The sequence below is a fragment of the Cavia porcellus genome, unplaced genomic scaffold, assembly GCF_034190915.1.
Source record: "Cavia porcellus strain 051 isolate PalLab524CR breed Dunkin Hartley unplaced genomic scaffold, mCavPor4.1 scaffold_3, whole genome shotgun sequence".
Classification (NCBI taxonomy): Eukaryota; Metazoa; Chordata; class Mammalia; order Rodentia; family Caviidae; genus Cavia; species Cavia porcellus.
The window spans coordinates 12296571-12321067 of record NW_026947486.1 but is presented as its reverse complement, the minus strand read 5'-3'; the positions used below and the strand labels follow the sequence as shown (position 1 = coordinate 12321067).

Genomic DNA, 24497 nt, shown 5'->3' with positions numbered 1-24497 from the left:
CTTTTGTTTCTTTTGTTCTGTCTTCTAGTTCTCTAATTTTCTCTTCAGTACTGTCTAATCTGCTGTTAATCTGTCTTGAGTTTTTAATTTCACTTATGTTACTGTTTAGTTTTATACTTTCTACTTCCTTTTTAAGTTTTCTATATTACTTATTGTTCTCAGTTTTTATGCTTTGAAATATATTTGTCTTAATTATTTGATAATCTCATATTGGATGACTCCCTTTGGTTTTGTTTTATTGTATGTCAGTTACTTTTGCTTATTCTTAGTCAAGATCTCTTATCCTTTCTTGTACTGGAAATTATTTTAAAACTTACTAGCCTAAAAATGGTATTTTATTTCTTCTTCAGCATCTTCAACAACTAGCAGTTTGTGACTATGTTAATCAAGATTTCAGGCTTAGATTTTCAGGGCCACCTAGAGGTAAAGTCAGGCTGAAAGTCTATCAAGGGCTGGTTTACCCTCAGCTCTTTAAAGCCGCAAGCTCAGCACTAGAGAATAAAGTTTATCAGATTCCCTGATTTCTAATTTAGTTTACCTTGGAGAGGTCTTCTATATAAACAAATGTCTGAAGGGCAAAAAAAGGGCTGATTTTTGGTCTTACTTCTATAAGTGCTTGTGCTTTGCTAGATCTCAGCCATAATTTCTGACAATTTCCTTAGTATTTTGATGCTTTGAGGAATTTTTTGTTCCAACTTTTTGGTTTTCTTTAATGAGAGACATAACCTGGACTACCATCCTGTCAATCAATATATATAAAACTCTTTTTACATTAGTTATTTATTACTTTCCATAAGGTTTTACCAATTTTATCTTTATGCAAATAGTAGATGAGAGTATTCAAGTTTGTGTTTTGATAGGTTGGAATGATGTTTTGGTTTAATTTATATTTATTTTGTCATTACTGTGGTCATGTATGTTCAAATTATGTTTCCTCATTTCTTTTTTATTGAATCACCTTCTATAAGTCTTTTTCCATTTTCATTCTTTGTCTCTTGTTTTCTTTACTAAGGGTATTTACTTTTTTCATGTAATTGCAAATATTTTCCCCAAAGTTGCTTATTTTATGATATTGGGTCACTTTGTTTAATGATTTTATGAATATGCAGAAGATAAAATTCTGTCCGACAAAGCAGTTACAAAAGAGTGAAAGGGCCAGGTGGCACATACTTGTAATACCAGCACTCCAGGAGGCTGAGACAGGAGGATTGCTCCAAGTTAGAGGCCAGCCTAAACTACATTATGAGACCTTGTCTCCAAAAAAAGAAACATGACTCAGAGAAAAGATTACAATGAACCCTGTGATATGAATTAGAATTGGAGGTAGCAGTATGACATCATATTTAGTTTACTATTTGTATATATACAGAGAGATAGATAGAAATAGAGGTAATTATGGATGTGTATGCCTAAAAGGGTTAGTATACATACATATATTTCCTAGTCTTTCCATCTAGAAGACCTAAAACAGTGATACCTCAGTAGTATTGAGCTCCACACCCTCCCAGATCTACATCTCTAAAAACTTTTCTCTATTAGGAGGGAAGCTTCTTTAGAGAAATGATTATTAATTCTAGAGCTGAGATAGAAAACATAAGTTAAACCTATAGCACCTAAGACTACCTAAAAGTTATGAAGTATTCAGAAATATGAGTGATGTCCAGACAACATGAGAACCAACCTTGAAAGTATTCATAATGGCCAAAACTAGAACAGTATGAGCAACAAAATAAAATCAGATTGGATTATAACCCAAAGTATAAAATAAATATATGAATCCATACTAATATAAAGAAAAAATAGACAATAAATGAGAGGCAAGAAATAAAGCTCCCTTAGAGAACAATTTCACGTACTCAGTGTTGTCCCTTTCTTCCCTTGAGTTTGGGCTGGACTTACTGGCTCAGTTTCAAAGAACAAAGTATTAAATGGGACAAAAGAATAATTTTAAGTAGAGATATTAGTGGGTACTGCCTTTACCAAATGCTCAACCTAAATAGCATCACCAGTGATAAGTCATGTGGATATCTTATATCCTGTGATTAGATGTGATGAGAAGGGCATTTACCTCTGATATTCTTCCCAAAACAAAACATAATCACAGCCTATGCAAGAGGAAAACATGGAACAAACCTAAGCTGAAGGACTTCTACAAAATACCTGGTACTCTTTAAAGAGAACAAGGTCATGAAAAACAAGGAAAGATTAAGAAACTAAAATTGTGACCTAAGACATTAACACTAGGGGAAGTTAACTAAGGAATACTTAGTGTATGGGAACTCTGTATATCCTTTGGCAACTTATGTGTAAATCTAAAGTTATTCTAAAGTAAAAAAAAAATTGTAGTTCATCCAAACCAAACAAGCAAAAAATAAACCATGAGTTTACATTGTTATTTCCATTTTAAGTAATGGTTCCATATTTCTTAGATACAGAGTTATTACACAAAAAGACAGTTACTAGTTAGTAAGTAATTTTTGATTGTTAATGTGTGGTTTTGGCATTGCAGTTATTTTACCAAAAGCATCCTTACCTTTTGGAGATACATATTGAAATATTTATGTATCATGTGTTACTGATATCTGGGATTTGCCTCAAAATCAAGCAAGTGTTGAGCAGTGAGTACTAGGTTGAAATATGGTAAAATAAGATAGACCAATCAGTTGTTTTGTCAAAGTAAGATAATTGATACATGAGGCACTGTACTTTCTACATTTGAAATTTTCCATACTATAAAATTAAATCCTTAAAAATATGAGAGACATTACAAAGTTGTGACTTAATTTTTTAAACTTCATATTTTTAAATCTTATCTCTTAACAAATTTGGCTTCTTACCACATTAACATACTTATTTGCTTCGTCCTACTAGTTAAATATATAATAATAAAAGTAGGATTGCTGGATGCAATTCAGGATTTCATTGTACTTCCTTTCATCCTGAGGGTATGTCCCCACAGAAGTGCACAATCAAAATGCTGGATTTTAAAGTAATTCTAAGTAACTTCTCTTTGTGGTTATGCCACAAGCTTAGTATAAATAGTATTGAGTTTGTTTGGTTCAGGTTTTTTAAATTAAAGTTTTTATTAAGACACTGGATATAGAGGCTGAGGTAGGAGGATCACCTTGAGTTTGAGGCCAGCCTGGGCTACATAGTGAATTCAAGGCCAGCCTGAACTACATAACAAGACTTTATCTCAAGAAACAAACATACAAAATAACTGTAAGGTTCACATGCTGCAGTACATAATAACCCAGAGATCCTTGTAGTCTTTGCCAAGTTTCTGCCAGTATAGTGCTACCGTTCTGCAAAACTAGTATATCACAGTAAAAATATTTACATTGATTCACTAATGCTATTTGGATATCTTCATCAGTTTGTTTTTATTTTTAGATTGTCTTTTCTTCTTGCTTTTTTTAGTTTATTAAAAATTCTTATATACTTATAAAAAAACCTATCAATAGAGTTGATTCAGAAAGATCTGGTTAGCATCTCTTGTTCCAGTTTACTTCCTAGCCCTAGTAGGAACTATTTTTTTTAACTAGAAAAATAAAGACAAAACAATAATGCAGAGTTTTAAAACAAGATAATAAGAAATTAACAGTGGTTAGTATATTATGTATTCTTGTCTTCAAAGTAGTTGCTCAGATTACGAGATACAGGCATGCAAAATTAATCAACTAAGCACCAACTGATCCCTTCAATGAACTAAAAGAAATTAGTAGTATAATTATGCTGTCTATCATACATATATTTATATATGTTTATATATGTGTGTATAATATATATATATATATATGCACATATATATTCCCTTCCTTCATTTCTCCTCTCATCCCAGTTCTTCCTTTGTGGGAAGTTTCTTTCCCTTTCTAGTGGGAAATATTTTTAAAACTTAGTTTTTATTTTATTTTTCATTATTCCTGTTTGAAAGTGTAAGAGAATATCTACATTTAATACCACATTCCTTCTTGCATGTTTTTATGTAGTTTCTTCTCAACCTTCATTTTTAATATTTATTAATATGAAAAAAACTAGGATTACCCCATAATGGTATGCAAATATTTTCATTCCTTCTTATACCTGCTTAGGACTCCACTTGTGGTATAGAACAGTTTACTGAACTTGTACACTTAGGTTGTTTCCATTATAAAATAGCTCATGTGTATATATGTAGCCAAAGAGGGTCATAGATAAATGAAGACATGTGTTCCTGTCATAGTTACTTTTCCTCATTTGCTGAGATGACATACATGACATCCAAAGCTAAAGGAAGAAAAGTTCATTTAGCTCACAGTTTGTAGAGGTTTCAGTTCATACTTAGCAAAGCAGGGCGACATGGCAGAGGGATATCACAGAGGAGAAATGGTTTATGACAAGCAGGAGATAGCAAACAAGTGAAGAAGCAGCAGGGACAACAGCAGCAGCCCTCTTTCTGTCCCATATATTCTACCCAGGCTACATACCCTTAGGGCAGGTAGCACTCAAACCCAGGGTGAGCCTTCCCATTATCCATACCCAGAATCGTACCAAACCAATCAATGGACCAATTTAGTAATTATGCATGATCCTACCATCACACATTTAATGCCAGTATCACACACTCTACATCCAGGCACCTCTGAAATCCTTACCTATGACTGCATGACACTTTAGTGGGACATCTAGACACAGGCCCTCATCCATACCTGCAGACTTATTATAAGTTCAGTGGATCCTAGAGAATTTATAATAGAAGTAGAGATAATATATTTGTCCCTCTTCTGTGTTGGCTTTAGATTGTAGGTGGTATCATTTAATCTTAAGGGATATAAAAATATAGTCTGTCTTTTTGTAAATTATAAAAAGTACTGCTTACGTAAGTAAGGTTATTCTTCATATTTCTTGGGTACACTATCAAGGGCTCAAGAAGTTCACAGAAACAAGGGACTAGACCTTGATGCACCTTTTAAGACATTGCCAGGATATATAGTTTTATTCTAAAGATGTAGATACTAAAAGACATACGTTCTTGTTACCATTTTTAAAGGATGCTTTGACTACATATGGCTATGAATTGGAATGGCAGTTGTTCAGTAGGTGCATTGATAGCAAGGATAGATGAGTGTCAGTAGACAGAAAAGGAAATTAACATAAGCTGCAGATTTTTAAGAATTAAAAAAGATGTAATTTGATGTTTGGCTAAAGAGAGAAAGGAAACATGAGCCCAAATTGACTCTCCACCTCTGGCTTGAGTACTCAATATATGATGGTGCTGTTAACTACCTCAGACAGCCATGGAAGTATGTTATAAAATACTTTTTTGACACATTGAATGTAAAGTCTGTGAGACATCTAAGTGAACTTACTAAATAGGAAGTTGAGTGAATTGGCACAGAGAGATTTGCAGGTGGCTGATATTGAGATGATTTTTAAAAGAGTATAATGTAGGGAAAAGAAAAGAGGACTTGAGTCCTGAGATTCTCCCAAACTTCAAAGGCTGCAGGAAAAGAATAGTGGGAGAAGAAGGACCTAAAAAGAAAGGCAAATCATGACACCAAGGGGTCATAGAGGCCAGTTAGAGTTTCTCAAGAACAGTTTTGTGGGGAACTGAAAGGTTTTGGTACTTCTTAAGTACCATCCTTCACTAAGTTCCTTTATTTAACTAATGCAGTTCACATGCTCTGCATGACCTGTGTTCTGACTCCATTTTCTGTGATACGTTCCCTATTTGGTATCTATTGATACTTTTTTGCTCCCATTTGGTATCTCTATCTAGTATTTCATTTCCTTAGTTAGGCGAAGAACATTAGAGGACAAATGCAGAGCTCTGTAGTGTTGTCCTAGACCTGTCACCACCTTTTATATTTAGTGATTTTGTTTACTAATGCCTATTATCTCTGAAACTTAGAGTGGGCTAAATATGAAATCAATTGCAATAAAGAGGGAGAAAAAGAAAGATCCATTGAAAAGGAGGTGATACTGAGACATAAAAGATGACCAAGAGTTTACCAGGTGGGAATGGCAGGGATGAAACTCGACCAAAATAGTAAAGATGTAAAGATATACAAATCTCATGAAATTTAGACAAAGAGAACAGAATGAAGCCAGGCCTGTGGGAACTAGAAAAAAAATCTCAGGAACCAAAGTTATTATTTCCTAAGGGTTTTGCATTATCCTTGTTTTGGAAAGTCCATCTTTCTCTTTTTATACAAGAGCCTAAATATGACCCCAAAACAGTCTCCTCTGTTCCCAAATCTTAACACCCAGGTATTTTCTTTTAGTATACAGAGAGAAAAAATAGGAGCGAATCAGTTTGTCTTCATTGTCTCAGTTTTCCCTTCCTTTTCTAGAACTGAGTATCCTAAGTTGTGGGACTGACTCTCTGTGGATTGCTTTCTTTTGAATCTGTTCAGTGTCCAACTAGGGCAAATGTCCATTGTTATTTCCATGCAGGGCTGGAATTCTAGTTGGGTAGGTTTAATAGAGTATGGATAGCAGGTTAATTGCATGAGAGGGACAGAAAGTAAATATCAGCAGGGCAGAGAGTATGTGGAATCACCAGAAATATGAATTGACTTGTGTGCTTGGAACACTAAAAATGAGGAGCTATTACTTTAAAACAAAGATGAAAGAATGACCAGAGATGAGTTTGAGCGTGCAATAATAAAACAATTGGTGATGTGCATGCTATACTTTACACATTCTGGTTGTCTCTTAATCCCTCTTAACAACTCATAGATTTTAATTGCTATATCCAATTTACAGATCATAAAAACTGAAACTTAGAAGGTTGTGATTTGCTTAAGGTACATAACTGGTGTGCTGAAGCTAGGATTCTTAGGCAGTTTGACTCTAGTGCCCTCACTCTTAATTACTCTGATATGTCTAGGCCTTTGTATACCATGATAAGGCCTTTAATCAATCTATTCAACAAGTATTTATTGAATTTCAGGCACTGTTCTAGGTGCTACAGTGAACAAATCAAAGTCCTTGCATACATGAGACTTACATTCTGGTGGAAGAGACTAACAATCAAGTATATAGTAATAATAGCAGGGAGTAATACATGCCATGAAGAACAGGACCAGGTAAGGAATAGACAGTGATGAGGTGTGTTGTTTCAGAGCGGGTGTTCGTCGAAGCCCTTTTTCAGAAGATGACCTTTAATCAGTTTAAAATTTATTTCATAGGTGATAGAGCACATTAAAATAATTTTAGCAAGGTAATAATATAGTAATTAAGGAGAGACTTTTAGACTCAGTATCACCAACAAAGTGCAAAGACAACTCACAAAGTGGAAAAAAATTTTAGCCAGTTGTCCCTTAGGCAAAGGACATAGATCTAAAACATGTAAAGAATTGAAAAAAAAATCAAATCCCCCAAATTTAAAGGCTCAATCTAGAAATGAGCATCTGAGATGAATACATACTTCTCAGAAAGAAATACAAATGTCAAGTAAACATGAAAAACTGTTCATTCAAGAGATACAAATGAAAATAATGCTGAGAATCCATATATTATTTAGAGAAAATAAATGTCTATTAATCAAGAAGTCAATGAATAAAAAATGCTAGAAAGGCTGGGGGAAAAAGGAACCCTTATCCACTGTTGGTGGGAGTGTAGACTGCTGCAACCACTATGGAAATCAGTGTAGAGATTCCGCAAAAAACTAGGACTAGAGGTACCTTTGGTTCACAGCTCTTCCCTTCTGGGTATTTTTCCAGAATTGAAAACATCATACCACAGTGATATGTGTACACCCATGTTTATTGCAGCATAGTTTTTAATAGCTAAATCTTGGAAACTGCCCAAATGCCATCTGTCGATGAATGGCTAAAAAAGATATGGTAGAGTGAGTGCCATTCGTGGACTGGGGTGTGAGAGAACAAAGCCACACCAGCAAGCAAATCCAGTCTGAGAACCAGTGCCATGCACAGCCTGCCACTAAACTGGAACAGACAGACCCCAGCCCCTTCCCATGTGTGGGCTGGTAAACAAGAAGTACTACCCCCACCCCACCCACCCCCCATCGCTGCTGTGAGCAACTGACTTATCCAGAGAAATGCAGGCTCCGATGATAGCTATGGAGGTGAAATACAGTTGGATGCCTGAGGTTCTTTGCTGTTTCACTAACATTGCTGGTCTAGGGCCAGTGATCTGATTATAGGTTCAAAGGATAGTAGTACACAGTGTGACACCTAGGGAGGATCTCCTTCTAAGGGTTGCAGCTATTGTTGATTCCCTATGGTCTTGTTTTGGAAGTCCTGTATTGTTTCCATTGTTTTGTTGGGTTGGGTCGTATTCTATTTTGTTTTGTTTGATTATGTCAAATCCTATGGCAGGAGCAAGATATATTGTGGAAGCAATATTGGATTTACTATAGGCTTGTTTTGAAGTCCCTTATTGAATTCATTGTTCTATTTTTATTGTTTCTATTCTATTCTGTTCTGTTTGATGTTCACTGTATCTGAAGTTATCTGCAGCTATTTTGAAGACATCAGAAGTCTTTATGGTAACTGTTGTTGATTTTGTAATATTTTGAAGTCCCATATCTTTTACATTGGTTTTTTTTGATTGGTTTTATTGTTTTATCCTCTTTAAAATAAAAAAAGAAGGATTGGGGATTTAGCTCAGTGGCATAAGTACCTGCCTTGCAAGCCCGCGGTCCTGAGTTTGATCCCTGGTACCAATAAAATAAAAAAGAAAAAATATGGTATTTTTATACAATAGAGTACTATTCAACCATGAAGGATAAAGTTGAACATTTTCTAGGTAAATGGATGTACCTTGAGACCATACTCTTAAGTGAAATAAATCCCACACACATGTAAACATCACATTGTCTTCCTAGTGTGAGAAACTGAAAGAAGACCTAAATGTACAATAGGTATTGTGAAATAGGAAGAAATTTTCCAAAAGGAAAAAGGAACTAGGAAGAGACAGGGGGAAAGGAAGAACTGGAAAAGGAAATAAAAGTTTTAAAAAGAATGAAATTGAAAAAAGCTTTGTAAATAGGGGGAAAGGAATTGAAGGGAGGAGAAAAATTGGGGAAAAAAGAATCAAAATATATACAGGTACAAATTCTGTATGATAAATATGATCATTATGTGTATCTAAATTATATCAGTAAACTTTCAAAAAAGATTCATGTAAAAAAAGAAAGAAAAATGATAGTAGAGGATTGAAACAAAAGTCAGTAATGAATTCCAGGCAAGATGTGATTTGGAGTTCAACTTATTCATTGCAATAAGAGCTGAAAGCTGCTACTTGGGGGCAAACTGGATTCACTGCATGAAATCAAGAGATGGACAGAGAGCCTCAGCTTAAACTAGTGTCTGAGAAAAGCTCTATCATAGGAAGGGTTACCTTAGGAGAACAGAAGAAAGACAAAAACAAGAAATCTCAACCTAAGGTCAGTTTAGTGTTTAAAATAAAATTTCAAAGCACATGAGAAAAAATGAAAATCTTGAAACTAATTCAGTACATAGAAAATTTTGTTTAAAGGAAATGGAGATAACAGAAAAATGTACAAAAGACTTCAAGATCCTCAAAAAATGAAAAGGAGGAGTAACCTTCCTAAAACAAGGGGTCATTCTATTTAGTAAATGTTGAAAACCCCTCAAGAGAGTATGCGTATGCATGTGCCTATGTGTTTGTCTGTGTTTGGAAAGAATCAAAATGGCTAAATTGACAGGCAGTACTGAAGAAGAAATATAAAACAGAAGCTGAGCATCATAAAGGCCAAATGAAAAGTAGCCAACACACTTACACAGGAATTCTAGCAGTAGAATATAAAGGGAATGGTGACAAGAGAAGACCCTGCTCAGAAACAATAGCCAAGCACTTCCCCAAGTTGAAGAAACACTATCCCCTCAGATAGAAATAAACTTTGAGGAAGATTATTGTTAATCAATTCTTGGATCTTTTGTATTTATGGTGATTATAGGACACCTGCCTATAGAAGTGCCATAAAGCTGCCTATATGACTCTGGCCCCAGAAGAAGAGTGTGGCGTAGAATGGAGATTAGTAAGCTCTACCACTAGTCCAGGGCCCATTTCACATCTCGTTTCTACCTTAACAGCTTGTGAGAATGAAGTGTAATGGAAAATCTGTCTGATTGTGATCTTCATTATCTGAAATATAATTTATTGTTGAGCGTCAGTATTTGAGGCTCAGAGCTCAGGATCCTGGAGCTAAATTGCCTGTGCCCAAATCCTAAATCTGCTATTTTATGACCATGTAACTTTGAATAAGTTACATAACATTTATCTTAACCCTTAAATTTCCTCCTCTCCAGACTAGTATGTGTTACTTAGTGTTGTTAGTAGAGTTAAATATTTGTAAAGCATTTAGTGTGTAGTTAAATGCTCAGTAAATCTTAGCTATTAGCTATTAATATTCCTGCATTTAAAAGGAACCTTCAGGGTCTTAATCACGGAGAAGTGCCTAATGTAAAAATCATAGGGTATGAGGATAATAAATTTAGGTATCCGTGTTTTCCTGTAATACTAAAAGAATCAATTTAGTTAACTGCTGGCTTTTATTTGTCCATATAAAATGAATTTTGTTACTATCAGTAAATTGTCCATAATGTTGTGTGAACATTCAAGAACTCCTATTTTTTCTTTGTAATGTCTAAAACTTAAAAATAATTCACAGACATATGAGATATTCTCCTGACGATTTAATAATGATCCCACTTGCTAAGTTGGAACAATTCAATCTTAAATAGATACCTATGTTTATGCCTCTGTTTTTTATTATATTCATACATCTATAGGCTGGTTGACTGGGTGGTTGGAGACAGGGTAGTTCAGACTGGACTTGAACTCACTTTTGTAGCCAAAACTGGCTTCAAACTTGCAGCAATCCTCCTACCTCAGGATGATTGTCGAGATTGTTGGGTTTCTACCTTAACATACCTATGGGTATGCCACCATACCCATAATCCATAGTTTTTAACATTTTATCTTAGCTGGGTATTGCCTAGAAAAATTACAACCCCTAGTTTGATTTCAGAGGGCAGATGACTCTAAAATGAAAACAAAAAATCAGTAATTAATTCTATGATTATTTTGTAATCCCTGCTATGTTTGTTCAAGCTGAGATCATTTTCTAAATTAGCCTACCCTCTTCATCTGCTGAGCTATATCAGAGATGGCACATTTATTTATAGTGCTCTAGTGTTCTGTAAAACAAATAGACAAAAAAAGTACCACAAGCAGAACTGTCAAAGAATGGCCCTGAATCATTGAAGTACACAAAATGCTACAAGGAACCTGTTGCAGTTTTCATCTCTCTGATGTTTGAAACTAACTCTCTCTCTCCTGGAGTCCAGAAGCTTTAGCAAAAAGGCTTTGAGGAGCAAAAAGAGCTCATTTCTAGAAGGAAGAAGAGTTGCAAGAAAAGTTAGACTGGAGTTAAAAGAATTTAGGCAAAATAGAAAGCAATCTGATGCATTGATTGCTACTAATTTGGTTTTGGGTAGCAGGGGTTCTGTCCCAGATTCCACCTACAAGAATAAACAGAACAGGAGCAAAGATCTAAGAAACTTTAAAAAAAAAAATGTTTAAAACACCTGAATGAATAGATCCAGTAAATGAAGAATTGTTTATATCTGCACAACTATTATTCTCTTATTATTTGATCATGAAATTTTATTTTATTTTTTCAGAAAAATAAAATAAAGATGTTTAAGTTATATTTTAGAATTAATGAAGTTAAAGTTTTGAGGGAACAGGACTGGGTAAAAAGAGAAATTTGGAGACCAAGGCCTTTGGGCTTTTTGTCCTGTGCAACCATAACTGGGGCCACTAATAACCAGTACCTTTGTATAAATCTACCAACCTCATTTTGAGTATAGAAACAATGATAGCTTAGAAACTTGGTCCTTACCTAGCACCATGAAACCCAATCTGTCTTCTGGTCAGTTGGGAAGAACTTGCAAGTATTTGCAGTAATTTTTAAATGCCCTTTGAAAATACAGAATGTCACTGTCTTTGTAATAACCCTAGCATGTCTATCTTAGGGCAAGGGCAACCTCCTTCTTGAAAAAGATGAGCAACACACATGGAACTATACGTGGGCCACGAATCAAGAGAATAAGCTTCTGGCCCTGTTTGCCATTAATTTGTTACTAACCCAAAGCATATATTTTAATGAAACTTCCAGTTTTAAAATGCTGTGATATGACTCATGCTGATTTATATCTTAAGGTCCCAAACCCTCATCATGTTGGGGTTTGGGGAGATGGGTGTTTAGCTGTAGGGATTAAAGAGAACACTGGAGGTAACATCTAAATTGCTCTACATTAGAACAAAACAGGGTCTGTTGTGCTCATCTGACTTCCTTCTATTCTGGGAATTTTAGAAAATTGTAGTTATGTTGATATAAACAATTAATAATTCAGAGGTCTGCTGCTCCTACGATGGAATCATTTTCAGTCCCTTGTAGTTGAAGTTTCCTCACCCACTAGGAGGCACCATTGTGAAACAACACTGATTAGGGGTCAAGGGATCTTGGTCCTTTTAAGAAAGTAAAATAAAATGTTCAAATGGAAAAGGGACCTAGGAAGGGGGGGGGGGGAGGAAGGAAGGGAAAAAGAAAAAAATGAGAAAAGAAGAAAAAACTGGAATCAAAGCTTTTGTAAATCAGGAGAGGAAGAGCAGTTGAAGGGAGGGGAGGAGAATGGGTAAAAAAGAATGAAGATGTATCATGTACAGGTACAAATTCCCTATGATGAATGTGATCATTATGTAGATCTAAAATGTACCAATAAACTTAATTTCTTAAAAAAGAAACTAGATGGGGGAGCCAGGAAGCATGGCATACACCTGAGAGGCTGAGACAGGAGGATCACAAGTATGAGCCCAACCTGGGCAACTTAACAATGTAGCCAGACCCTCTCTCAATATTTAAATAAACAAAATTAAAAGGACTGAGGATATAACTCAGTACAAAGTCCCCAGGAGCAATCTCAAACTGGATAAGGAAAATGTCTAGAAAGAAAAAGAGAATGAGCCTTAGAGCAATCCTCAGCTTCTAAAACTTGATAAACAATATCTTAGATTGCACTTGAATTTTAGAAGTAACAAAATCTTTCAAACCAGTCTTTTTTCAAAGAAATAGAATTATGTGATATAGAAAAAGAGACTTTAGAGATTGTCAACTCAGAGAAATCAAATATGATTAAAGCTTGTCAAGCAATTAAATGCAGACGACTCAAGAATCAATGCATGGGGGACATTTCTCAGTTTTTTCTGTCTCAACATCTTAACCTTTTTCCAATATTTACAGTATCCTTCATTTTAAAAGAGTTTTGATGGGGAGGAAAGCTAACTTTCTATCACAGAAGCTGAGGATGCCAGATATTTGCTCTTCTGACACACTGGGATATCAACCATGACTAGAAAAGCTCTAAGATTAGGAACAGAGCTGAGGATTAGAGGGTAGAAAATAAGAAAGGCAAGCCAAGAGCCAGGAGACAATGTACCATCTTCTGATGAAGAACTCTGAACCATCCAAGAATTCTTCATAGACTCTAACCTTCTAAGTCTTTATGAAGATCTGTTTATCAAGATAAAAGTACATTTATCAATTTGCATGTTTTATGTATAAGTTGAGTATCCCTAATCTGCAAATACAAAGTATTCCAAAATCCTAAAATTTTGTGTACTGACTTGATGCCACAAAAATTCCACACCTGATGTCATGGACAGGTCTCAGACAAAACACAGGCACACTAAAAAATGTATAAAATTGCCTTTAGCCTATGTTTATAAGATATATATGAAACTATAAATAAATTTTCTGTTTAGATACAAGTCCCATCCCCAAGATATTTCATTATATATGAAAATGTTTCAAAATTAAATCCAAAATCTAAAACACTGGTGTTTTGACTAAGAGAGACTTAACCTACATAATTCAAATATATGAACATATATTAGCATAGGCTTCTACTTATACACTTGTCCCAAACCCTGAGCATATTAGGGGTAGCCTAAACTAAGGAAGGCTACCTGTGCCATATGTGCCAAAGCAACCTTGAATCTGTATCCTGCTGAAGATAGGCAGAGTTGCAGAGTAAAAGAGTTTGATGTGCTCTACCTTCTATGTCTGTGGTCTTTCTCTTCCTGTGATGCTATTTCCTTGGATGTGCTCACCCTGAAAACTTCTTGGTACATTCTTCCCCTCTGTGAGCTATAAAAAATCCTCTTCAGACATTACCTGATCAGTAGCACCAACAGGAAGGCTTTTTTCAAGATACTACCAAGCCCTCAGACGCACAAACCTGCCGTAAGCCGTACTTGCCAGCAGTCTCACTTGCAAGGGTACAAGACAGGAGAAAACAGCTCTCCAGTGTGATAGCCTCAGGCATTATTCTTCAATAGGAGTCCATTCCACCATACATAAAGTAATGTTCAGTAAATATGTATAATGGGGAAAAAGATTTTTAAATAGTATTGAGAAAGCTAGAAATTCAGGAATCAATTTAGATCCTCCACCACCACCCTCCACACACATACAAACAACAATAAAACTGCAGGCAGTTTAGTAAGCTAATCATAGGAATGATAGCAAGAAATCAAATAATTTCACAGATCTTTAGAAAGCTTTTAAAACTTCAGAGATCAGAATTCATAAAGGAAAACATCAATAGATTTAACAAAATTTGAAAAAATAGAAAATTGCTCCAATATTGACATAACATGGTTACATTCTATTGAGCGTGAAGCATTCACTCCAATGAAAGGGAAGATGTGTGTGTGTGAAAGGGCCTCACACACAAATGAGTGAGGACAGGAATAGATAGCTCCCACCAAAAGAAGTACAACTGGTAAATAATTTGGGGATATGCTAAATCATTTTAATGTTTTTGACAGTATATCAGAATTGCTTTATTAAGCCATTAAGTTCCCATTGCAGTAAATATCCCCATTTTCCATTGAGAATATGGTTTCTATCTACTTGCATATCGCCGTTAACAATCCTGCTAACTAGTTGTCTGGCCCCTCCCAGGTTCATGCTGAAAGAGTAGGACTGCCTCCTATTTACTGTGTAGGTAGGAAGGAAGAGCTTAGCTCAAATTCTTGTGCCTATGTCCACCCCAAATATACCTCCCATGTTGACTCCATTCCTGAGGTTCCAGACATTATAGTGTGTCAGAAGAAGTGTCTTGAGTTTCTGCTATCCTCTTTTTTGTTTAGATAAAAAAAGCAAAACAGAAAAAAGAGTAGAAATATTACCAAAGTTCAAAAAAACACTAAGAAATCACTAGTTGGTCTATTTTCAGTCTTCAGCATGTGGAAAGCCAGTTTTTCTGAAATCATTTATTAAAGAGGCTATCCTTCTTCCAGTGAACATGTTTAACCCTTTTGTCAAATATAAGGTGGCTGAGTGTCTTTGTAGTTGTGTTTGCATGTTCTAGGCTGTTCCATTGATCCTCAGGTCTGTTTCTTTGCCAGTTCCATGCTGATTTTATCACTGTAGCTTTGTAGTATAGTTTCAAATCAGGAATTGAGATGCCTCCTGCCTTGCCTGTGTTGCCCAGAATTTACTTGCTATTCTAGGTTTCTTCTGTTTCCAAATGAATTTTAGTGCTACTCTCCTCTTAACTACTGTGAAAAGACCATAACTCCCCTATATGCTCACTCACATTCAGTGTTGTCCTCTTTTCTTTTTTCTCTCCCTTCTCTTCTTGAGGACCCATCTGAAAGGCTGCCTACTTCATGAAGACTTTCTGAGTCCCTGAAAGTTGTACCCTTTTCTTGTATGACACTGCTAAGATACACTCATCTTTCCTGTCTTTTAGTTTTATCTTGTTTCTTTATCTCCTCTTCTGAGTGCAGGTAGAAGATAGGATCTTGATGTAACCGGTCTTTCTATCTTCTGCATGTAGTGTTTGCCTAACAAATATTTGAGTGACATTAAATTACCTTTCCCAATTATGGTCTGCTTTCAGTGGGGAAAAATGGAAAGGGCTGTGTATATATGACTCCTTTCTCTTTCAGAAATGAACACCACCCACAAATACTTGTAAATACTCATCAGTGGTATTTTATGCTGAAGATAAAAGACATGTTTATGTTCCTAGTTTATCTATCACCAGATTGTACAGACATGTGCCTGCCCATACAAAAATAATGACTGATAATGCAGGTCTAAGGGACCATACACACATACTCTTAGAGCCCCACAAGTTCTAGGAAGAAGCATTTGAAAGCTGAAAGAAGCAGATAGACATCACCATCAGTGTAGGAGTCAGACAAGTGGAAAAGTGAGGACAGGACACCCCACATAGATGTATAGAGAGAATATTGAGGATAGATGGTTGTTATGGGACATTTGTGAAGACATCAAAACAGTACCACAAGCAAAGCGTTGAACTGGAAGAAAATTAAACATAAAGTTCTTTTTTTAATCAGTAGACTGACTTGTATACACAGGGATTATGGCCTTTATCACCAGGCTTATTATAAGAAAGAACTCATTTAAACCATATGAATAATAAATAGCCACACATTAACTAGAATGGCAATGAAGACTGCATTTTGAAGCCCGCTTAGGACCGCATAATAGACATATCAAGCCCTCTCTTACTCTAAACTATGTAGTTGTAATCATTTGTGTTCCATTAAGTAACCAAAAGCCTTGAGTAGAAGTTAGGAAGTTTCCTTCTTTGTAACCTGAGTGCTTAGAGGAGCAGGGGTGAATGCTGTTTGAACTTTACAGCCAGACTGCCTGAGTTTGAATCCCAGCTTTACCACTTAAGAACTGTATGTTGGGGCTGAAGGTATAGCTCAGCGGCGCAGGGCATGCCTGGCAAGTATGAGGTCCTGAGTTCGATTCTCAGTACCCACCATAAGAAAAAAAAAGAAGAAGAACCATGTGATCTCTTCAGCAAGTGGCTTCATCTTTACTGTTTCTGCTGAGTAAAGTAGAGGTGCTCATAATCCTTACCTCATAGACTTCTTGTTAGTCATCGAATGAAAAGTGCATGCCAAACACTTAGAAAATGCCCACCACATAAACAGTAAATGCTAGCTTTAATTTTCTACTACAGTAAAATAAGATTATTAGTTATAAATTTATGAATACAAACTTCTTTGTAAGTACTTTTTTAAAGTTTTTTTTATTAATTAGTACATATTTACAGTACTAATGAATGATGTTTGCATTCCTAGTTGGAAGTGATATATGTACATCTCAATTTTTTTTCATCCCTTTCTCTTCTCTCCTTCTTCTATCCATCTCTTAATCCCTTTCCCATTTGGAAAAGATCTGTTGCCCTACTTTCTACTAGCTGTTTTTATTTTGCTTTACATTTACATTTCAACAATTAAAATTGATTTACTATGATAAAAATATACATGTTCATTTTTAAAGATAACAAAAGAAATAAGAAAAAAGTGAAAAATTCCAAATATAGTCCTGCCCACTCTTTAATATCCCTTTTTAACATCCAGAAATTTCTGTCTCTATAGCTACATACATATATATATTCACATGTTTACATATTTTAGTATATTATGAACATCTTTCAGTAAATATATTTATATAATATCATGTAATATCATATAACAATCATGTAACATGTAAATATCATGTAACAATAGCATAAGGTTCCACTCTGTGAACGTACTACAATTTACCCATTCTGTTTATTGATACTTTAGGTTGTTTCCAACTTCTCACCTGTTATAAATAACTGTAATAAGCCTTTATCTAGCAAATAACACTAATTACTTCCTTTGGAATGAAATTATTGGGTTAAAGAACACGTATATTTTAAAGACATTTAAAATACAAAATTTTCTTTCAAAGGAGTCGTATTGTTGTACTTGGTTTATCACCTGTGAATTTCTTGACTCAGTAAAAGTTCCCCCAAGGCTGAGTTGTATTTGTGTGTCATCTGTGTAACATGCATTGTTATCTTCTCACAATTCAAATATACTCCAACTTTTCAACCTTTTCTATATTTACAGGTAATAATAACACCCCAGTCTTGAAATGTAATAGCTCAATCTGGCATAAATTTTGGTGTATATTTTTTCACTATCATTGTTCAAAATGGTTTCAAATTTTCATCATTTTGCCTTTTATTAACAACTTATTTAATATGCATTTCTCAATCTCTAAACATTTAGGGTTTTTTAGTTATTTTGTTAATATATTTCTAACATAACTACGTTGTGGCTGGGAAACATGCCTTGAATGCTTGTTTCTTATTGAAGATTTGAACCTCAGCTTATATCTCCATGGTAGTAGTAAGCATTGGGATTTCTCTATGCTCTCAATATATAATAATGGAATATATTCTGTATCTCAGCTTTTGAGATGCAGCTGTATGGTCCCATCAAAGTGTGCTTTATTGGGGCCTTAGCCTTTGGCAAGCTCTTCAGAGGTCTTCTAAAAAAGCAGCTCAGTGTCTCCTCTTGTATAATCCTGGTACAAAAAAAAATTTGTGTTGCTTACTTTTCTCTTGTTTCTGGGACAAAATATCCAACACCCAAAGTTAAAGGAGGAAAGGTTTATTTAATTCACAGTTTGTAGAGGTTTCAGTCTATAAACAGCTGGCTGGAAGGCAAAGTGGCATGACAGAGGGTAACAATTCATGGTGATGGGAGATAGCAAAAGCTACAAGAGCAAAAAGGGAGGAGTTCGAGGAGAAAAGACACTTTCTGTCCCTTATCTTATGTATGTAGGCTACCCACCCTAGAGTGACTATAGCAATCACACCCATAATCCCAGCATTGGACAGTGAATCAATCAAAAATTCTAGAAGCCTGCCCCCATGACTGCATGAGGCTTTGAGGGGGATATCCAGACACAAAGCATAAAAGCACTGTACCCTGTTAGTGTTCATCTGACTACCTCTCCCACCTCTCCAGAATTCCTCAAATCTGCCTGCCACAATTGCCCCCTTTCCAAAGCTTGCTCCTCACCTCCCAGGGCAAAAGCAGCTCTTGTTCACCTCTTTGAGCTCTAATCTATTCCTTGTTTTCACTAACTAGTTTTACACTATATATTGCTTAGTTAATTCTTTGAAGATTTTTTTTTAATTTCTAACTTCATTTTTATAGTTGTTGATTTTGTCACTTTTAGAGAAAATACTGGTCAGAGAAAACCAGATTTAGTCTGTCCTCTATAACAGTGCTCCTCACAGAATAATTTGCAAATGAGTTGCAATCAACCATCTGTATCCAGTCTGCTATGAGATAGTTACAGAAATAGAGAGATAAAGTTTAGAAGCTGTCACATACAATTTGACTGGCTGGGAAATCATAGTGCATGAGTTTGTGCTTTCAGCTCACAATAATCCTCATGCCAAAGTAACATATTTTGAAGTTGCATACTCAGTACCCCTTTAATATACAGCAAATCATACCTTGTGCCTCTAGACCTGTGATCATTTTTGTTTGTTCAATACCTTGGTTCAGGATAATTTTTAAAATTATATAAATAATGTATGTTTGTTGTAAAATTTTTAAAATTCTGACAGAGGAGGAGCAGCTAAACTCACTCATAATCCCACCACTTTCCACAATTCAGAGTAAACCTCCATGATTTCTCTCTACATATACAATAGTATGAAAACCCCCTCCATGTAGAAGGGCTTCTCTTAACTCATTCCATCAGAATAGAAACCAATGGGGAAATTCAAAGCATATTTTTTGAAGATTTATGATAGTACAAGGAACACCCCAGCATGGAAAGCCAAAAAGGAAAGCAATAAAAGAAGCCTTATTATTAAATCATTATATTATCAGATAAAATTTATCAGAGACTTAAGTCACTAATTTTGTTCAAAAGGTTAAGGTTAATGGGATTGTGTGTTATAAATTCATATATATAAAATTTCTGTGATGAATAAAGTTTACATAAATAACATTTGTAGGTTTTATCTTTTTGCCTCATAAAAACTTTAAAAATTAGTATATTGTTTCTTTTACTTTACTATCAGTGTTATAAATAATTGATCAGATTTAATAATAAAAATATCATAGTGATATAATATCATAGTGATAAAATAATAAAGTTATCATAATGATAACTTCTTTCAAAATAGTCCTTCATAGAACATTTCAGCATATAAAAAGTTACACAGGTGATTTTGTTTGGTATCCTTAGTTAAGAACCACTGAATTTAAAAAGGTTTATAATGGCCCAAAAGATTCCATTTATAGTAGCAAGTAAAATATAAAATGCTGGGGCTGGGGTGTAATTCAGTGGGAGAACACTCACCTAGCATGTGAGAAGCCTGACTTTGATCCCCAGAACCACAAACCAACAAATCATATATATTTGTAGGCTGGAGTTATAGGTATGCACTGTTATGCCCAGCTTGAAATCCTCTTTACAAGATGTGATTTACATGTGTATGTGTATTTAATATACACACACATATATATGTAAATATATAAAGAGACAGTCAGAGAAGAGAGAGATCAAAATGTATGGTGAATATTTGTACCTTTTTAAAATTATTACAGTAAACAACGTATTTCCATTAATCCCCTCTCAGAATACTTCCTCTCACTTCAAATATTGTTCTTGCCAATGTTCTTAAGCAGTTCTTCAGGTCGTCTGCTTTTGTCTATTTGTTTTTATTTGGTTAAGACAGTGTCTCACTGTATAATTCAGGCTGGCCTTGAATTCACTATATAGCTCAGTTTGTCCTCAGACTCATAGTGATCCTCCTGCCTCAGCCTCTTAAGTGCTAGGACTACAGGCATGCACCTTTGTGCCCAGTTTGAAATCTTCTTTACAAGATGTGATTAAATATATGTGCATGTTTAATATGCACACATATGCATGGTGCAGAGTGTCATCCAAAGAAAAGATAAGCTTGTGTCATCCACCTTATTCACTGAATCTGGCACTGTTCAACTTCTGATTCTTTCCCAAAGTCGAAATAACTATTGAAGGCAAACATTCTGAATGAATTCAGTACATTGAGGTAGGTACCCAGGATAACACAACCATTGACACTTACAAAAGAGGACTTCTAGAACTGCTTCAAAAAGTGGCAAAAATGATGGGAAAGTGTGTTCAAAACAAATGAGAATATTTTGAACGGAATAATGGCAATGTGCCATTTATGATGATAATTTTTTAAACAATCACTATATGTTTATTATACCACATATATATAATGCCCAAGGAAAAAATTAATAATCTTTGGAATCGATATAAAGAAAAATTTATGACTTACAAATATGAAAAGAAATGGAGAAAGATATGTTCACGGATGAAAATATTATAAAGATATTGGTTTTGAGAATCAAACTATAAAAAACATTTAGAGTTTAACAAAATGAATAATATTCAACTTGGAGAAGAAATTCATAAGTAGAGAATAATAAGGTGAAACATTTTGCCAAATGCTACATTATATTTTACAGTATTTAAAGTGAAATGGTCCTAGATGCAAGAATAGACAGGTCAGTGGAAAAAACCTAAAAATACCCCGTGTATGTGTGTATGTGCATATGTAGAGATTATCTTTTCACATACTATAGGTAAAACTAAAAAAAATAGATTAATTAGGTAATTGATAGGTAATTTAGCTTGGGACAGTAAGTAATTTCCAGTTATTTCTCACTGACTGATTCCCTCTTTAGGCTTAAGCCTGGGCAATTTAGTGACTTAGTAAGACCTTATCTCTAAATAAAAAAAATGGCTGGTAATGTAGCTCAGTGTGAAGGCCCTGAATTCAATCCCCAGTACCACAAAACAAAGTTCTTAATTCCTTTAGTGTGCAGTCAATTTGGTTCTATCCTTTGCCTATCTCTTTAATCTAAACTGAACAGGGCTCATCCTCACGTCATAGTTTAAAAGAAAGACATTGATACAAAACTAATTCCTTCAAAATGAAGTGTTTTTTAATCAGATCAATTAAACAGTTAGATCAGCTAACCAGTTTATACTCCAGCCAGGCTTAAAAATAGCATTTTTTTCCTCACAATACAAAGAAATGAAAATATTCAGCCTCTCTAGTAATTAAAAAAACATAAATTAATTGTGACTGACTTTTTCCCCTTGATTGGCAAAAATGAAAAAGAATCCTAGTGGGGGCAAAGTGGAAGCAAGGACATATATTCAGTGTAAGAAATATAAATTGTTAAATACCTGGTATTATATATCAAACACTATATTTACCTGTGACCTAGTGACTATAGACGATGATCAGAGTTCACAAAGATGCATAATCACATTTATCAAGATTTGATTTATACTGATTAAGGCTTGATTTATGCTGGTGAGATACCATAAACATTTTGGGGAAGAATCCTACTTGACATTGAAAAATGTCCATTACATGTGAAATGAGAAAAAGGCAAAATTTATAACACCTTCTATAAATGTGTAAATGTTTTCATTTACATAAAACCACATTGATTCAAGTAAGTTAATGAACTGTTTGTTTAATATCTACTGTACATGAACTCTTGTGCTGAATTGGGGTGCAGATGTGTTGAAAGTATAAACTTGACTTGTTCTTTGGAACTTTATACTCTTATTAACCTGCAAAAGCACATTAAGATGTGCATTTGTTCCGTGCACATTCGGTGGGGGTAGCTGGAATCAAAGAAAACTGCACTGGATAGAGCTAAGCAGAGATTTGTATCCTTTGACTCTAACATCTTAATGCAGTTACTTAGAGTATTTGAGGAGAATGGTGCTGAATTCATGAGTGCTTGTAAGTGTGAAGGGGGATTTAAGATGGAGTGCTTCCTATGAGACTTACTAAATACTAAATGTATTAGTTCCTTTACTTTCCCTTATAGCAGTTTCTATTTCCTTAGATTAATATCTGCAACAGGTTATAACTGAGCTACTATACATTTTTACATGTTATAAGCATTTAAGGTATTGTGAAAATGTTAGCTCTTAGTATTTCAATACTTTAAGATAGGTAAGGGTCTGGTACAAGTTTCTGGTTTATAAATACATATGTGTATATTGTATGTGCTTATATTATGTAAGTGCTAAATGTGATGATATGGACGATATAGGTTGTTGAATAATGAAAGCAAAGGAACAAATTAATGAGGTTGGTGATCTTTGAGAGGCTTCCTGAGACAATGAGATTGGAATGGAAATTTGAATTTAGACAAGATTTGAATATGAGAACATTATTTGCAGAAACCAGTGGCAAAAAAACAAGGAAAAGAAAATGGAAATGAGTAGTAAGATCAGCCTGCCTAGAAAATGTGGTTTATTTGGAACTAGACAGAAGCAAGCAAGAAACCTAATATATCCAGTGAGAAACAGCCATTCTAAATTTTAAAGCAAGATAGTAATACTTTGTCACCAACGCATCAGTCTGTTAGAATATATTTGTAGTGATTAATTTTGGCAGTGGAGATGTAAACAAAATAAATTATAAATCAGCTCATTATTTTTCCTTTCACAGCACATACTGTGAATTTCCCACTTTATGGCTATAGCTAAAGCAAAATACTTTTAAATTCTTGTATTCTTAAAATACTGCATTACTCAATACAGATAATATTGGAATTTGACTCAAAAATATTCCCACCACCTCAAGGATTGCTCGTTTATAAGGCTACTTATCATCATAACCTAAAAAAAATGTAGTCAATTTTCTACATGAAGGTTATTTGATGCTCCCATTAACTTGCTTTTCCTGCATGTCTTAGTTTACTTTTTACTCGTCGCTAAGACAAAATATCTAATGCCCAAAGTTGGGAAAGGAAAGGTTTATTTCTTATAGTTTTTTGGAGGTTTCAGTCCATACTCAGTTAGCGCCAAGGCAAGGTGGCATGGCAGGCCGCAGTTATGGTGGCTGTAAACAGCGAGGTGGAAACCTGCAAGAGAGAGACACACACACCTCCTTCCTGCCATTACATTGTATGCCAGCTCCACCTATAGGTAGGTATAGCACTGACACCATCAATCCAAGCACTAGACAATGAGTCAATCACAAATGCACAATGCAAACACATGAGGGCTGGGGGCCACTGGCACAAACCATGACAGTGCAGATTTTCAATGTTAAAGTAGTTACAATGGTCCGTATAATTTTTGTCTGTTTTTTATTAAAAGAAAGGGGATTTAAGTAACTTGCAAGTCAACTAACAATTTAGTGATGGTGTCTTCACCTCTCCTGTTATCTTCCTGGAATTTCCTCTTTTCTTACATTTTTTTCTCACATCTCTCTACAGTATGGATGGAGCAGATCTGTGTTTTGAAATTGTAAAGCGAGCAGATGCTGGTTTTGTCTACAGTGAAGCAGTAGCCAGGTATGTAATCTTCCAAGAGGAAAAGTGGAAATAAAAGAAGAAAATGACAAAGAAATCAAATAGACTAATAGCCTGCTCTTACTTATCCTAGCAGACTTCTGCTGTTTGCTTCGAGGAACATAGCTATTTCAGTATGCATTAGTGGAACCAAATAGTGACTTGGAAACACAAAGTAGCAAATAATAAATTCATCTAATAATACAGATTTGCATTTTCACACCAGTACTGCTATTGTTCCTGTT

The 24497-nt window shown here is 34.9% G+C and overlaps 1 protein-coding gene across 14 annotated transcripts in view; it reads left to right on the top strand.

The window, feature by feature from the left end:
• Cask (calcium/calmodulin dependent serine protein kinase) overlaps positions 1–24497 on the top strand; it is a 379314-nt gene that overhangs the window by 176125 nt on the left and 178692 nt on the right. For all 14 annotated transcript variants that reach the window (XM_013151957.3, XM_003469430.5, XM_013151955.3 and 11 more), the window contains one exon: positions 24178–24255. In XM_013151957.3, the coding sequence (XP_013007411.1) occupies positions 24178–24255 (78 nt within the window). The remainder of the gene's footprint in view (positions 1–24177; positions 24256–24497) is intronic.